Source organism: Pseudogymnoascus destructans (genome assembly GCF_001641265.1).
Source record: "Pseudogymnoascus destructans isolate 20631-21 unplaced genomic scaffold scaffold_15, whole genome shotgun sequence".
Lineage (NCBI taxonomy): Eukaryota > Fungi > Ascomycota > Leotiomycetes > Thelebolales > Thelebolaceae > Pseudogymnoascus > Pseudogymnoascus destructans.
The window spans coordinates 497,520-512,857 of NW_020167534.1; the positions used below are offsets into that span (position 1 = coordinate 497,520).

Consider the following 15,338-nt stretch of genomic DNA (forward strand, 5'->3'; position numbering starts at 1 on the left):
CCGCCGCATACGCAAACAAGAAGCGCAGTATGGAACCTGCCTTCAAGGAGGGGGATAAAGTATACCTACTCCGGAAACATATCAAAACGAAACGACCAAGCACAAAGTTGGACTTCAAGAAATTGGGACCATTCAAAATATTGAACAAAGTCAGCTCAGTTAATTACAGACTGCAGCTACCCAGGAAGTCTAGACTACACCCGGTATTTCATGTCTCACTACTGGAACCAGCAAGAGGAAATACCCCAATTGCGACCGACACCGAACTCCAACCCGAGAATGAGATAATCGAATATGAGGTCGAAGCGATCCTAGACAGAAGGTTAGTAGGACGTCGAGAAGAGTTTTTGATAAAATGGGAAAATTACGAACCTACGGATAATTCGTGGGAACCAACAAGGAACATCAGCAAAGAACTGCTGGAGGAATATCGACGCCGCCATCCGCCAGCCATTGATCCCAAGATGCAGGGGAGTAGGCCAGTGGATCGGAGGAAGCGGGGGTCCCGGTCACAGACGAGGAGGCAGCGCTAACTGCCTGTTCCTCGGCCTCAACAGCATCACGCTTCTCAGCAGCCACACGTTCGGCCTCCTCTGCCGCATCAAGCTCGTCGAGGGTTTTCAAACCTCGCCGGAGCATATCTTTACCACGGGTTCGGATGAGGCGTTTCTGCTTCCGCAGACGAAGTAACTTCGAAAGGGTTTCTTCCTCTTCGTGATCCAGGCGATCCTCCTCCCGTTCGAGCTTCACCCAGTCGGGATGCTCAGGACCCATACAGTCACACTTTTCTTTCAAGTTGCGACGAACGCACTCGGCGCACCGCCGTGAATCATTTGGAGACGACACGCAAGTAATGTTTCGCCTCACGCAGTTCGAGCAAGAATCCATTTCGGGTAGTTCGTATCCGTGGTTCTTTATTCGACGGACAAGATCGTTGCGTTCCTGGAGTTTGCGGGCAGTGTCAGTAGGCATGTTGCATGTTGAAGGACTCGCTGAGGAGCAGCAGAGTCCCGGGGACATGGACGTACTTATAGGATTCGAGACGAATGCCCAGGGGAAGGGAGCGAGTGTTACGACGGAACAAGAAGGCTGGCCAACTACAGGACAGGAAGGAGGGAGGTCGCATGAGACCGGCCCTGGTACCTGGAGGGGCAGCGGGGAATAGTAGTTCCGAAAGTATCATGTGACGGACTCGCAGGATGATGAGAAGAGTCCTAAGAGTCCAGGACTCCGAGGACTCGAGTGAGTTCCCAGGAGTCCACTAGGCACGTGATGGACTCGCAGGATGATGAGAAGAGTCCTAAGAGTCCAGGACTCCGAGGACTCGAGTGAGTTCCCAAGAGTCCACTAGGCACGACGCCACTATATAAGTAGATAGTATTTCCTTAGATAGGAGCTTCGTGCTCAACTCAATACAGTATTTGTTATATACTAGTAACGTGTTACTTGAAGCCTTTGTGTCTGATCCCCTGCCTCCTCTGATAAGTAAACCTTTACGCAAGAGAACCTCTGTGTCTTCTATCGTTAGAAGTCAGCGTTACAGTATAGGGTAGGAAGTCGCGTTTGATGGTTTCTTGGATCTTAGAGCGAAGCCCCTGAATTGCTTCCTCCTGCTTTTCCCACACCTTGCGCTCATATTGGAAATCAGCTTGTAGGTTTTGAAGCTGTTCCTTCTGATCTTCTGTAAGAGATGCGTACGTAATTGGCGTTAATTGCTGTTGGCCTTCTACTGAAGGTTGGATGGTCTGGCTACCTGAAGCTCTTGTTGACACTCCAGGTCTTGTTTGAGCAGTAACACCACCACCAGCTTGCGTGGCACTCCGTACGAACTCAGGAATAGGTCGAACGGGCTGTAGGAGTGTAGGAGGGTCCTCGATTGATGGATCGATATACCCCCATACTCCTGCCTTCATTGAAGCAGTTTTGATAGTCTCTATCCACTCGTCCCAGTCTCTAGGGCTTGTGAGGACCACCCCCGCCTTCTGTAGGGTCGCCATAATGATGGTTTTTTCGACTCCAGGACACAGGACTTGATTTTGGTCCGTTCGGGTTTCTATAGGCTTCAAAATGCGTCTTGGAGTTGCTCCGGGCTCATAACTGTTGAGTAATATGCGTGTGTATTCCTGTCTATCTATTGCTGCCTGAAATTGCGGGGAAGTGGTGCTGAGATCATGTGACATATTACAACAGGTCTTCACTCCGAACCCCGCCCGGAATCGTATATAGTAGGAACGCAGACCTTCGGAGGAGGGTCAGCGTTCAGTCTTCGTATCAATAGAGGGCCTTACTATGTAACTATCCATAACGTGACTTCCCGCTGCCCTGTTCTACCAAGGCTCTCTTACACTCGTCGACCCATTTTCGGCACAGATCACCAGCTATCTGGCACGTCACTGTGCTTGGATCGATGAAGGTGACCGATGTTTCCGTGCGCGATTTATCCTCTGCTGGGACGCCTGCTTCGGCGAGGCTTTCCTTGACCCAGGTAACTTGTTCGTCGGTGATGGATGACTCGAAGGTGACGGTGAGCTGCATGGAGAAGCGTTAAAAAGAGATGATATGATGTTTGTGTAGTGTTTCGTTCAGACTGTCTTATTTGGTCAGTCAGGGGTTGACTTCGAGGCAGAGGGGCCTTGGAATTCTTACCTCTCACAGGCTGAACTCTTCGTTGACGATGAGGAACCAAACTTGAAAGCGCAAACGTAAACTGATATACTTCTCTGTCTCTCGACTCTTATCTATTCTGGTTGATGGACTTATGATAGGAGAGGAATAATATGTCGCATAGGAGATAACGTTTGGTAGAATATTTGCATATTCGAACTGTTGCTGCACGCTATGACATCAAAGCTTTCAGCATGGTCTGTTTACCCCGCTATGTTGGATATCCCGCGGGGCTTATGCGTGATTTCGATATCTCTGAGTTGTTCTCTCGAGAAGTAATGCGTTGTCGAACTTACCTAAGAATGTTGGATTTCTTATCTTAGAAGAGCCGAGGGACATCTGCGAATAGCATCCTGGTAGATTTTGGACGGAGTTGGACGTTGCTTCCAACTACGTCCAACTGTGCATCTGCGGGCCAATGGATCGATAGAACTGGATCGCATACTCATATCACCGTGCAGCACTATCTCATCACACACGCCGCGATGTGCATACATAGCCGCCCTCATCCCAAAGCTTCGTGGTCATGCGTTTTCATTGGTGCGTTGCGCCCTGGCTATTAACCGCCTCTCTTACTGACATGTCATACCACATTTGTGTGTATAGTCATTGGAGCAAAGCGTATGAGGCTGGGAGCGAGAGGACTACGATCGAGAAGTGAAACACCAGCTGAGGTGTAGCGATCGAGAATGCACCTGTGTTGCTACTAGAAACCTTGAAGGATGACAGTGAATATCAGGGAATTTTGTAGATGTCTATTGTCGCAGCTCAACATTACACCCGCCTGTTATGGACATTACCATCGTAATTTTCTGCTTTTCAACTCCCACCAGCTCTACAGGCTCACCCTCAGGCAATTTAATCGTTGGAAACTTCTGTATAATCCTTACAATGGTGTACGCCGCTTCAGTGAGCGCAAAGTCCACTATCGCAGCGCATAAGAATCAATGTCCGTCTCGAGAGTAGAAAACTAGAAGAACGGTAGATACTTACTTCCGAGACATATCCTTGGCCCACCATTGAAAGGCAAATACCCCCATTTCGAATCTGTCTCGTTCTGGCTCAACGCCATCTGCTCGTCCCATCTTTCAGGACGGAAGAGCTCGGCATCCATGCCATATAGATCGGGTCGTCGATGCATTGTGTACATAAGGTCGCTCTTTATATTGATGTAATCTCTACTATCCCCCCCCCTGAATGATTGTCACCATCCACTATTTTGTCAAAAGGCCTCTGCCAGTGATCTCATCTTATTTACGCCTTTTTACCTAAACCGATCGCTATAAGTGGGTTTCCACAAACTTCAAAATAGCGGGTCTTTACAATCATTCAGGGGGGATAGAACACTTTTACTATAATAGATAACTCCTGTAACGAAGAAGACGCAAGTTGGTTTCATTTTTCTTTTAAGCGCCCATGCATGTCATTGGTCGAACTGGACCGAGCTTTAGAACTTCCGTTCTACATGGGGCTTAGCGCCCAGGTACCAGCTGACACAGTCCGTAGCTGCAGCATGCTGTAAGATGGCTGCAAATAACGCCAGAGTGGGCTGATAGGTCCTTCGCACGGGGCACATGCTTATAAGATGCTTGACCCCCCCTCCAACGTAGCAGCTTTCTTCCTATTTCGGCCGAGGACACCGTCACACATGCACACCAGTCTTACATGGGTAATCCGTATGGCGCGGGATTTGAAAGATACTCCCCGAGTTCAACTCTCATTGGACATGGCTAACAGCCAGCATGGGATCTGGAGAGCTACAGGTTGGAATTAGAGCACTGACGAAGCCTGTGTCTTTCTTCCGCTGTTGGCATGTCTGCCACAGACTCCGAGTCGAAAGTTCCCAGGTGTAAGGGATCGATCCACTGTCGTTGCAGCCTTGCGACTCTACATCTCCGTGAACGTGAAGGTCTGCCTTCAGATCAATTCTCCTATATCAGACCTCATCAAATGAAAATGATTTTCTCGAGCTCCTTGCTATGAGTATCACGGTGCTGAGCAATGAAAATCCGCTAGGTGCATCGCCAAGTGCGTCATCAGTTGAGTATGTATGCGCCTCATCCTGTAACATTCTATTCAAGGGACGTATTTCTCACGCATGAAAACAGCATAGTCGCTGTCCACGGTCTCGACGAAGCCAAGCTAGACACATGGACCGATCCCAGGACGAATATCCTCTGGCTGCGAGACCTATTTCCATACAAACAACTCAACGTGAGGATTTTAGCATATGGATACGAAGCCGAGAATTTGAGCTCTTCACGAGATAGCACTGCGGATCGAACCTTGCCATATGCTACCACTTTGATTGCAGCACTCTGCGCAGAACGGGAGCTTTCAAATGCGTCGGAGCGACCGATAATTTTCATCTGCCATGGCTTTGGTGGCATATTGGTCAAACGGGCGCTGGCATTTTCCAGCACGAGCCGATCCAAACATGTTGAACACAGACGATCCATATACGTCTCGACATATGGGATTATTTTCATGGGAACACCACATAACGGAATGAGCAAAGAAGCTATCCAGGTTCAAGGTCCATGGAAAAGCAAAATCACAGGGCCAAATCAGTTTCAACTCGGTCTTCGAAAGCAGTCGGAAGTACTTCGAGATATCGCAGACCAGTTCGCCCCATTGATGAAGAATTTCTCAATATACTACTTCTGGGAGCAGACTGAAACAAGCACCGCAATGGGGAAGATCTATATTGTGGATGAGCACTCTGCTGCTCCAGCTCAAGACAACGTCGATAGATCTGGAATTATGGCTACGCACTCAGGAATGGTTAAGTTCAGCAGCTCTGCAGATGCTGGATATCGAGTGATACTTGCGACTATTCGTCGATTCATCAAAGCTGGCCCAGGAGCCATTCAATCAAGGTGGAGGAACGATGAGAAGCTACTTGCCAAAGAGCGAAGAGCCGAAGCAGAAGCTCTTACAGTAACTCAATTTTTGCGGCGTTCGTCTACGATCGAGGCAAAGTCGTCCAAGCTCAACGAGTTCTATACCGCTCCTCGCTGCTCTACCAATTACTTCACGGGAAGGAGAGCGTATGCTAAAGTCTTAAAAGAAAGGTTTGCGAACCCTTTTGCCTCTCTGAATCGGTCCGGGAGTGACTTGTTCGATGGGTCAAGGAGATCAAATCAGAAAATCTTCGTAGTGCATGGATTGGGGGGCTCCGGAAAGACAGAATTTTGTCTGAAATATGTCGAGGAGAACAGACCAGCGTATGGCATTCCAAAGTTTTATCCTTTTAGTCTTTCCTGGGACTTGAACTGACTTCAGGCTATAGATACTGGGGAGTGTTTTGGATAGACGCCAGCAGCGAGGAAAACGCTGAATCTGGATTCGCCTCGTTGGGCCTACAGGCTGGGAAAGGACCAACATTTGCCGCCGGCATGCACTGGCTATCCACCTGCTCGAAGTCCTGGCTTCTCGTCATTGACAATGCTGACGACCCTGATATGGAAGTAACGAAATACATCCCTAGGAGTGGGAATGGCCATGTTCTGATCACAACAAGGAACCCAGGAATCATCGACTATGCCACGGTTGGCAACTTCCAATTTCGAGGCATGGATCCCGAGGAAGCTATCGCGCTTCTACTAAGATATGCACATCTGCCAAAGGAGGCAGATGGTTTGAACGTTCAGTCTAGGAAACTGGCTGAAGATATTGCCTTAGAGCTGGGATATCTGGCGCTCGCATTGAGACATGCCGGCGCAACAATTCGACGCAACATCTATACCTTAGACAAATACCTCCATTACTACCTTGGCTGGCGCAGAACCATGATCGGATCTCCTCAGATAAAAAATGCAGACGAAGGAAATATTGTCACCACTTGGGAGATTCCTTTTCGAAAGATCGTGGCCCGCGCATCTCGATCTCTCGAGTACAAGGACGCTGTTGATATCCTGCACATATTTGCCTTCATGCATTTTGAGTCAATACCAGAGAGCATCTTTCAAACATTCTGGAATTCGATCAACGGAACTGAGACAGACCTAGCAGATTATCCGGACATCCTCCAGAATCGATCGATGTTGAACGAGGAGGCTCATGCTCGTGTTCGCGGAGCATTTCGGGTACTTGGTGATTACTCGATCATTGACCACGATGTTGATCGAAGCATCTGCTCTTTGCATCCAGTCGTTCATGCATGGACCAGGAGTAGGCTTGATCCTGCAGAATACAAACGATGGCTGGGTTGCACAGCAGCAGTCCTCGCCCAATGCATATCCCCGCACCTTGAAGCTTCGGGGCGAAAGTTTCGTCGTGAGTCACTACCTCATATAGACTCTTGTCTTAGGGCTCTGAATGTGCTGTTTCCGTCGTTCCCAGAAACCACCAAACAAGCAACAGAGATGGACAAATTTGCCTCCGTGTATGCCGAGAATGGGCTTTGGATGCAGGCTCGAGGTCTGCAACTCAAGGTCATTGATTTGAGAATGAAAAAGCTGGGCTGGCGACACGAAGACACCTTCCAGGCCAAACGAAATCTTGGACACATATATTGGAATCTTTTTCAAGTAGAGCCTTGTATTGAAATCCAAGTCAACATCATGAGATCCCGGCTGTTCAAGCGCCCGTCGCTGGCAGACTGGATGTCATGGCCTCCATGGAAACCAGATCATATAGAGTACTGCACTGCACTGAGTGATATCACCCAAAGTCTGTGGCTCGCTGGAAAGAATAATCTATCGAAGCGAGCAGGCGAACATGCCGTTAAAGGATTCCTAAAACATCGTGGCCCAGACGATCCAGCGACCCTAACTGCTATGTTCAATCTTGGTCGTACCTTGCATCATTTGAGAGACTATGAGAGAAGCCACCGATATCTGGTCCTTGTCCTCCAAAAGCGGAAACGCTTCTTTGGCTCTGACCACCCTGACACATTGATGGCGAGAAATGAGCTTGGCACAAGTTTTCGTGCACTTGGTCGGATGGATATTGCCGAACGCCTGATAGCAAACGTCCTCGAAGCTCGAAAGAGGACTCTTGGCGAAGAGCATGCATATACCTTGTGGTCTGTGAACGAATATTCCAAGATTTTGTGTGACCGAGGTCGTTCAGCGACAGCAGTTTCCATGTTGGAAGAGATCATTCCAACCGTTATACGAACGTTGGGAGAGGATCATGTTGGAATGAGTATGACTCGTGGCAATCTAGCACGGGCATATTCGTTGAACAAACGATGGGATGACGCCGAGGGAACCCTGCGCAGGTTGGCCAGTACTGCTGATCCCGCACACCCCCACTGGATAGGCTTGATGTGTGGTTATATCCATGTCAGGACCAAGATTGGTCGAATAAAGGAGACAGAAGATGACTGCAACAAAGTTCTCGATGTCATTTTGAAGCAAAAGATCATACTATTGGATGACCCGCGATCACTTGGGACTGCAGAGACGCTTCTTGAAATATATCGAGAGCAAGGACGTAATGATGACATCTTGACACTCAAGAGCAGAGTACCAGGATTGACGATGGACCGTGGAACGCGGAGTAGTCAGTTTTCATTGCTATATGGCGCTGATGATGATGGTAGAGCTCCTAGTCAGCCACGTGATGTATTTTAGAAGACTGCAATGAAATGAGCTGCCGCACTCAGTCCTTTCGTATGCATGTTTAATGCCCTGAAGAAGTCTGTACGTCAATTAACGTTACGATGTACGCTATGTGATATTAACATCAATTCCTCCTTGCAGAGCCTCGAAAAGAGCTTACCAACTTCAGTGCTGGGCGAATGAACTTTCCATTCTGTTCCTTATTCCCGCGATCTGCCCCAATTCCATCTATTCCATCTTCTATTAAGTCCAACCCTAAGGCCATCTTCACTTTCATCTTTCATTGCACTGTCTGCGCCATCAGTATCTTTATCACTTGGTCTATCCTCAGCCTTCTTGTCCACCTCCGTTTTAAGAATTGCACAACACTGAAAGTCTTCCAGAAACGAATCACGTCGACCCGAATCTTCAAGTAGCAAGCCTTCGCGGTGTAGGGGAGGTTCCATAGGCATTAGAGCTCCGAATGTGGATACGTCAGGGTAAGTTGTTGAATGCTGTGTAGCTGCTCCATTATCACTTGTATCATGGCGTGATATATGATAAGTAACGGATGGCTGAACGGTTTTCATCAGCTCCATAGCCTCGTTCTGTCGACTGGCACTCAACATCTCTGCTGCGATGTTCAACCTTGTCCCTATCACCTGTGGGGCTTCGCGAGTGTACCTCCTTAGAGCAGCCATGACAGTCCGAAAGCCCTGTGACGTGCTGTTATCAAACCTGATCATCTCTCTGTGATCCGCAGCAATGCCACATCTTTCAGTATTGTCTAGGATCGGCGCTGCACTCGACTCCTCGACAATGTAGTCCTTGGTGTACTTAAGATCCATCTTTTCTTGTTCCCAGAAAAAGAAGATTCGAAATCTCGAGATCAGCGGTGAGAATTGGTCTGTGATGTCTTGTAGTGTTTCGGACTCTTCTTTAAGTGCGTTCACAAGGCCTGACTCAATTTGCCCAGCGGCATTAGGCAGTGCGAGAGACGCAATCTTGGTCAGGCTACTCAGAAGACGAGCTTTACTGGAGCCGTTGTGTGGAGTTCCAAAAAACAGAATGGCGAAGGTGCAGTTGTAAATGGATTGGAGATGCGATATGTTTGCAGCACTTCGACTAGCTGAATATGCCAGAGCCTGTGACAGAGGTTCAGCTAGGAGTAACCGAAAGACAATGATAGGAACAGAAACTGGGGTATACATGCCCGCTTCACCACAATCCCGCCCATAGAGTGACACAGAAAAATGATGGGTCTTTCATTGGCATCTTCCAGCTGTTGAGGATCAGTGAACTTGTAAATGCATTCTCTTCTAGCAGAATGACAAATAGAATGAATCTAAAGGCGAACGCACATCTCTATCTGCATGTAGCTCAGCAATAAGAGTCTGGGCATGCTGCAGGATCCGATCAGAGCTCGTGGTCTTCCCCATCAGCGTAGAAATATTGGCATTGTATCCCCACGTGAGCACTCGACCTCGGTTTATGTACTTCGGTAGGAAGTTCGGATGATTTAGCCAGCAGCTATCTTTGGCCTTAGACGTCCACGATTTGATATTGTCGCCGTTGAGGCCATGAACTGCCACAATACTACAGAGACGAGGTCCGTCAGCCTGATTCATTAACATGTGGGAGGTCTGTCGGGACCGCTGACTCGACCTCGGGTTCTTGCGTTGGGCGGTACAGTTCCTTGATGCCGAATACCTGTTGATGTTCTTTACCCATTGTCATCACTGTGATATTTGTACTTGATGTACTGAAGTAGGTGTCATGACGTTCTTGAAGAAGATTCGGTGCGCGGGGTTTCTATCCTTGTTCGTAACTGTGCACGCACCCCATCGCTCGCGCTCTGGGTGCCGCTCAGCGATACAGATTTCCTAAACAGGAACGGGGACCTTGAAGGCTGTAATCACGTGTCTGCGGATCGAGGATTTAGCGAGTGGTAGAGTGTAAAGCAGCAACTGCGCCCTGCTAAATTCAGCAGCTCTATTCTATAATCTAGATTGTGGTGTTCGAGCTTCGGGTTTAGCGCCCGCCTTAATCAGGCAACGCGCGTGCACGTGCCTGCCGCCGCTTTCAACTGAAAACCCGCAGTGGCACATGAACGCATTCGCAGAGCCACAACCTCGATTTACGCCCTCCGATGCGCCTTCCATGCCACCGAGCTCTTTGCGCAACGAGCTCTTCGAGCATCGACGTCTGGTCGTCGGATCGTCAAGTTGCGAGAACGAGCTGAGCTGCGTTCCGCTCGACCTGCCTCTCTTGCGCCCTTCCTCGTCGCCGCACACACCTGAAGCCTCTTGCGACTGTGTTATGCACAATCTGCCTCGAGAGTGCCTTGCGCGACGACCTAGCCAATCGCAAAAATGCCTCGCGGTGACGTGGCCGGCCCTTGCGTAGACCGCCGTGCGGCACATTTTGCGACGCTGCGAGTTACAGGCACTGACTGGCAGCGACCTCTGCCTCAGTCTAATCGTTGGTTCTCAAACCACCGCCTGGAGGCGGTTGGCGAAAGCGAACTGGGACGCGAAAGCGATTGTGGGACACTTCGGGAGCGGACTCACGACGCGACGCGACCGACCATGAACATGACCGACAACGAGCACAACTACAACCACAACTATGCCGGTAGTTGAAGTAAATAAAAATGAAGCTCTTTTAAATCCCATTGAATTTTTAAATGAAAACCCAACAGAGAAGAGTGCTACAGTAGCACGGATGTACAGAGTAAACCCAAGTACACTCCGGACTATACGACTACGACAACGACGCGCATCACCACAACGCACCGCTGTGCCACGCGGAGGCCAGAACAGAGTACTGTCTGATGTACAAGTTACAGCTATACAAAGATACATCCAACGCTCGTACGAAAATGGGTACGGTGCAACTAAGCCTATGGTGTTCAGTGCCATCTGCCAACTACGTGCAGCAGAAACTCCAACACGTGCACCACCATCACAACGGTGGTTCCAGACATGGATTAAGACACAACAACACAACTTCCATACAATAAAAACCCGGCCAATTGAAGCAGCACGGGTTGCATCTCATGAAGTATCAGCTATTAAAGAATGGTTTTATGAATTTAAAGATGTGTGTAATCAACTAGATATTACTGCAGGTGATATCTACAACTTTGATGAAGTTGGATTCCGTGTAGGAATGAGCACCGGTGAACATGTGTTGGTACCATCTGCAGTAAAGGAGGTAAGTTGTTTCTACTTATCTTACTTTATATTATTCTAATATTTATAGCTTTATATACAAGCTCCAGAGAACAGAAAAAGTCTTACAGTTATAGAGACAATTTCAGCTGCTGGCATTGCACTTCCACCATTCCTTATTATACAAGGAAAATTACACATGGAAAGTTGGTACCATGACAATCTACACGGTGATGAGAAAGTTGCAGTATCCGATTCCGGATATACAAACTCTGAGCTTGCAATGGAATATCTACAGCATTTTATTCAACATACACCATCTATAAGAACGAAATTGTTAATAATGGACTCTCATGTCTCACATGAAGTTCCAGAGTTTATAATACTTGCACATCAACACAATATACACTTACATGTGTTTCCGTCTCATCTTACGCATATTCTACAACCGCTAGATGTTACTGTGTTTGCACAATATAAACATTGGCACCGACGTGCAATTCAACAAGCAATCCAGAATTTTGATACAGATTATAATGTTATATCTTTCTTTAGAGACTTGTCTACTATCCGTAAGCAGACATTTACAAAGGGTAACTGTATCAAGTCTTTTAGAGATGCAGGTATTTGGCCACCTAACTATGAAAAGATTCAAGAGAAGGTTGCTATATATGCAAAACCAGAAGTTTTAGAAACACCACAACGCGCATTTCAAGCAAGTTATGATCTTTCAACATGGAGTCAAACATTTGATAAGATCCTTAGTTCACCGTCACGGCAAAAGTGGGCGTCTTCTTATACTGAAATCCAAACTCAGTTAACAGAGGCTGAGCTGTTCCAGTCAGAGCTTGTACAAATTACTACTATTATGACTGAGCAACGACAGCGGAAGGTTAGAAGTCGGAAATCTATTCAAAAAGGTGGTGCTATTACAGTTGAACATGCACGGCAAAGGATTTATGAGAAGAAGGTAAAGGAGCAACTTTTAGAAGAAGCACGGGAGAAAAGAGAGAGAACACGCATGGTGAACGTTGAGCGTAAGATGCAGCTCCGTGCTGGCATCGATGCACGGAAGGCAGAACGTACACGGAAAAAGGACCTACATGAATTTCAAAAAAGTAACCCAGACACGGAGCCACCAATTGGCTTACGTACAGAAATCATTGACCCGGACGTTACACAGAAGAAACGTGAGGAGGAGGAGGAGGCGGACCGACTGTTAGCCATCGAGGAGAGTGGGTACGTGAACTTTGCAGGCTTGGACTACGACATGATTCACGATGCAAGTGACGGTGGCTGTGATGATCAATCACTGCCTGACAATATTGATCCAAATCTTTTTTAATTATTTAATTCTATAACTTATATATATTTACAGCATTGTTACGTTGTCAGTCGTGTTCATGGTCGGTCGTGTCGCGTCGCGAGTCCGCTCCCGAAGTGTCCCACAATCGCTTTCGCGTCCCAGTTCGCTTTCGCCAACCGCCTCCAGGCGGTGGTTTGAGAACCAACGATTAGGCTGGTCTTTGAGAGAAGAGCCGATTAGAGATCGAAGTGGAGATTCCTCTCGAAGGCCGTCAGAAGAGGGGGGATCGCTGCCTTCAAGCCCAGCTCACTCCCAATACAATCAGATGGGCTAGGAAAGTCAAAATAATACAGACGTTGGAGGTATTTTGAGCAAAGAACGATTGTGGGAAAAGACGATTGAACAGCAGCATTGCTGACAAAAAGAGCAAGAAGACGAAGACGAGGACGACATAGAGGCGATTAGCTACTGCCAGCAATAAAGGAGAGCCTTCGGAACCAATGCGTGGAAGACGAGAACATAGTTGTGGCCCCTCTCTCACAAGACTGTGAACACAGAGTCAAATCATATCATAAGGCAATGAGGACAATGAGGATCATAAAAATGATGAGGACGAGGATGTGTGGCCTCCAATACGACGAAAGCGGCGCTACATACAGTCTGACGCAACTGGAACTGCCACGCGCAAGAAGGTCCACATGCACTCGTCCACTACAGCCCAAGCCCAGACCTGCACTACTCGAGGTTCTACAGTTTCTCAGAGTTCACCAGACGATGCGGAGTCAATTCTAGGCGCAGACTACCAAGAATATCCTCTTCAGGGCTTTTGAGGATCGGATGAGAGACGACTTACAACCTAGAGTTCAGGTGGCTGCTAGATCTTCTAGATTCAGTCAGAAGCAGAGAAAGCGTGGGCGCCTCGGATATGAGGAGCGAGAAGACGATAAGCTGGTGTGCCTCAAGATCAAAGGGTTGCCGTGGAAAGAGATACATCTCGCTTTTAACAGTGCTTTCCCGGGGAGGGAGAGGAGCATTGGATCGCTTCAAGTACGCTATTGTAATGAGTTAAAGGGCAGAGACTCTAGATCTGATGACGAATAGAATTATTTGTTAATTGTATGGGTTTTATCTTCCATGAATTCCCTTGTTCTTCGTAAATATCCAGATGTCATGGCGTTACCATGACGCTCGTAACCCTGGGAACTTTGCTAGTTTAGCTAACTCCCTTCAAAACGACACCAGCTTCGAACCATCCGCTGAGAACGCGAATGCTCTAACAATCTCGTATGTCTCTTGAGTGTCTGTTGCACTGCGTTGCATCTTCCCGGCAGCGTGCTACGATCTACGGAGGTGTTGTTCATAAGTTTTGTGAGTGGGTCGGGCTAGGGCCCCCTGCATATGCTGGCTTGGCAATTCTGGCCAAAGTACCAATTCTCACACGTCACGAACACTCGAGTGTGAGAGCAATCAATTCTGTAGAATGATGAGTAGAGTAGATACCTAAACCCCTATATAAAACTATACTATAAGCCTAGTACTCTGTGTGCATACCATTTGCAGCAATTACTGCTGCCATATGTGTAGGCATGCTATTAAGGAGAGCATTAAGCTCAGCTTCTCCAACTTGCTCCCATGCTTCCTTAACAGCTACATGGAGCTGGTCGTAGGACATATGTTCTGGATGATTATCTTGTAGATAATTCTTCATAATATGCCACACCCGTTCAATTGGGTTGAGATCTGGTGAGTATGGGGGCCATTATATAGGGTAAATACCACGGGATCCCAACTCTTCGTATGTTGCACCTGCTCTATGACCTGGAGCTCCATCTTGCATCAATGTAAGGCCTGGGTGTAGGCGTAGCCAGCCGTGGATCAGAGGGACAGTATGAGCCATATAGGACTCAGCTCCTATTTTCCCATATTTCTTCTCCCAAAATAGTATAGGACCCTTTCCAAGACTACCTGAGAAGCAGCCCCAGAACATCCAACCTCTAGGGATTGTTAGTAAATCCTATAGTAAATAGGAGTCTCTCACCTTCTCCGTTGTACTCTATCTACAACACACGTATCATCCCACATTTCCCCTGCTTTTCGAGTAACCCACGTACGAGTATGGCGGCCTCCCGTTACCCATGTCTCATCAGTCCAAAGTATCCTATTCCAATCATTCCGTACCCAATCCTTATGTTCAATAGCCCATGCAAGTCGCTTTTGTCGATTTGTCTCTGAGATAATAGGCTTTCGCATAGCAATCCCTTAATAATTATTAGTCTATATAGTAGTAAAGTAGAGAGGGATACTCACGTCGATTATAGCCTCTCACAGACAGAGCACGGGTTAGTACAAGCCGTGAGCATGGAATATTAAGAATTTGTATTATATTTGTATATGGCATACGCCTATTCGTGCGAGATGAGGCTATAAATGTAAGGACACAGGGCACCCAGCTCACAGTAATAGCATATGAGAGTGCGAGTTGGAGGCTAAATGGATGCTATCCTATAGGTCTACTATGAAGGATACAAAAAAGATGAAAGGGGAACCCCGTTGAGTCTGTTTCCTTGAGTACCTGAAACGGGCCTGACTCGGTTATCCCAACCCTAGCCCTGATCCTTCCACCGCAACAGGTCAACATCGACCCTG

The 15,338-nt window shown here is 47.7% G+C and overlaps 4 protein-coding genes across 4 annotated transcripts; 1 reads left to right on the plus strand and 3 right to left on the minus strand.

The window, feature by feature from the left end:
• Positions 1–1,493: 1,493 nt before the first annotated feature.
• VC83_04678 (uncharacterized protein) lies at positions 1,494–3,170 on the minus strand (the record flags this gene model as incomplete). Its single annotated transcript, XM_024468307.1, has 2 exons — positions 2,647–3,170; positions 1,494–2,587 (listed from the first exon to the last, which is right to left on the minus strand). The coding sequence occupies exon 2, from the start codon at positions 2,178–2,180 to the stop codon at positions 1,494–1,496; it is 687 nt and encodes a 228-aa protein (XP_024322707.1). The 5' UTR covers positions 2,181–2,587; positions 2,647–3,170.
• Positions 3,171–3,419: 249 nt separating this feature from the next.
• Positions 3,420–3,814, minus strand: VC83_04679 (uncharacterized protein; the record flags this gene model as incomplete). Its single annotated transcript, XM_024468308.1, has 2 exons — positions 3,420–3,589; positions 3,658–3,814. The coding sequence occupies 2 exons, from the start codon at positions 3,812–3,814 to the stop codon at positions 3,420–3,422; spliced, it is 327 nt and encodes a 108-aa protein (XP_024322708.1).
• An 829-nt stretch (positions 3,815–4,643) lies between these two features.
• Positions 4,644–8,246, plus strand: VC83_04680 (uncharacterized protein; the record flags this gene model as incomplete). The annotated part of the gene is made up of 3 exons (XM_024468309.1): positions 4,644–4,708; positions 4,773–5,891; positions 5,957–8,246. The coding sequence occupies 3 exons, from the start codon at positions 4,644–4,646 to the stop codon at positions 8,244–8,246; spliced, it is 3,474 nt and encodes a 1,157-aa protein (XP_024322842.1).
• Positions 8,247–8,434: 188 nt separating this feature from the next.
• VC83_04681 (uncharacterized protein) lies at positions 8,435–9,944 on the minus strand (the record flags this gene model as incomplete). The annotated part of the gene is made up of 4 exons (XM_024468310.1): positions 8,435–9,358; positions 9,427–9,495; positions 9,575–9,809; positions 9,874–9,944. 4 exons carry the CDS (start codon positions 9,942–9,944, stop codon positions 8,435–8,437), a joined length of 1,299 nt encoding a protein of 432 aa, XP_024322841.1.
• Between the last annotated feature and the right edge of the window lie 5,394 nt (positions 9,945–15,338).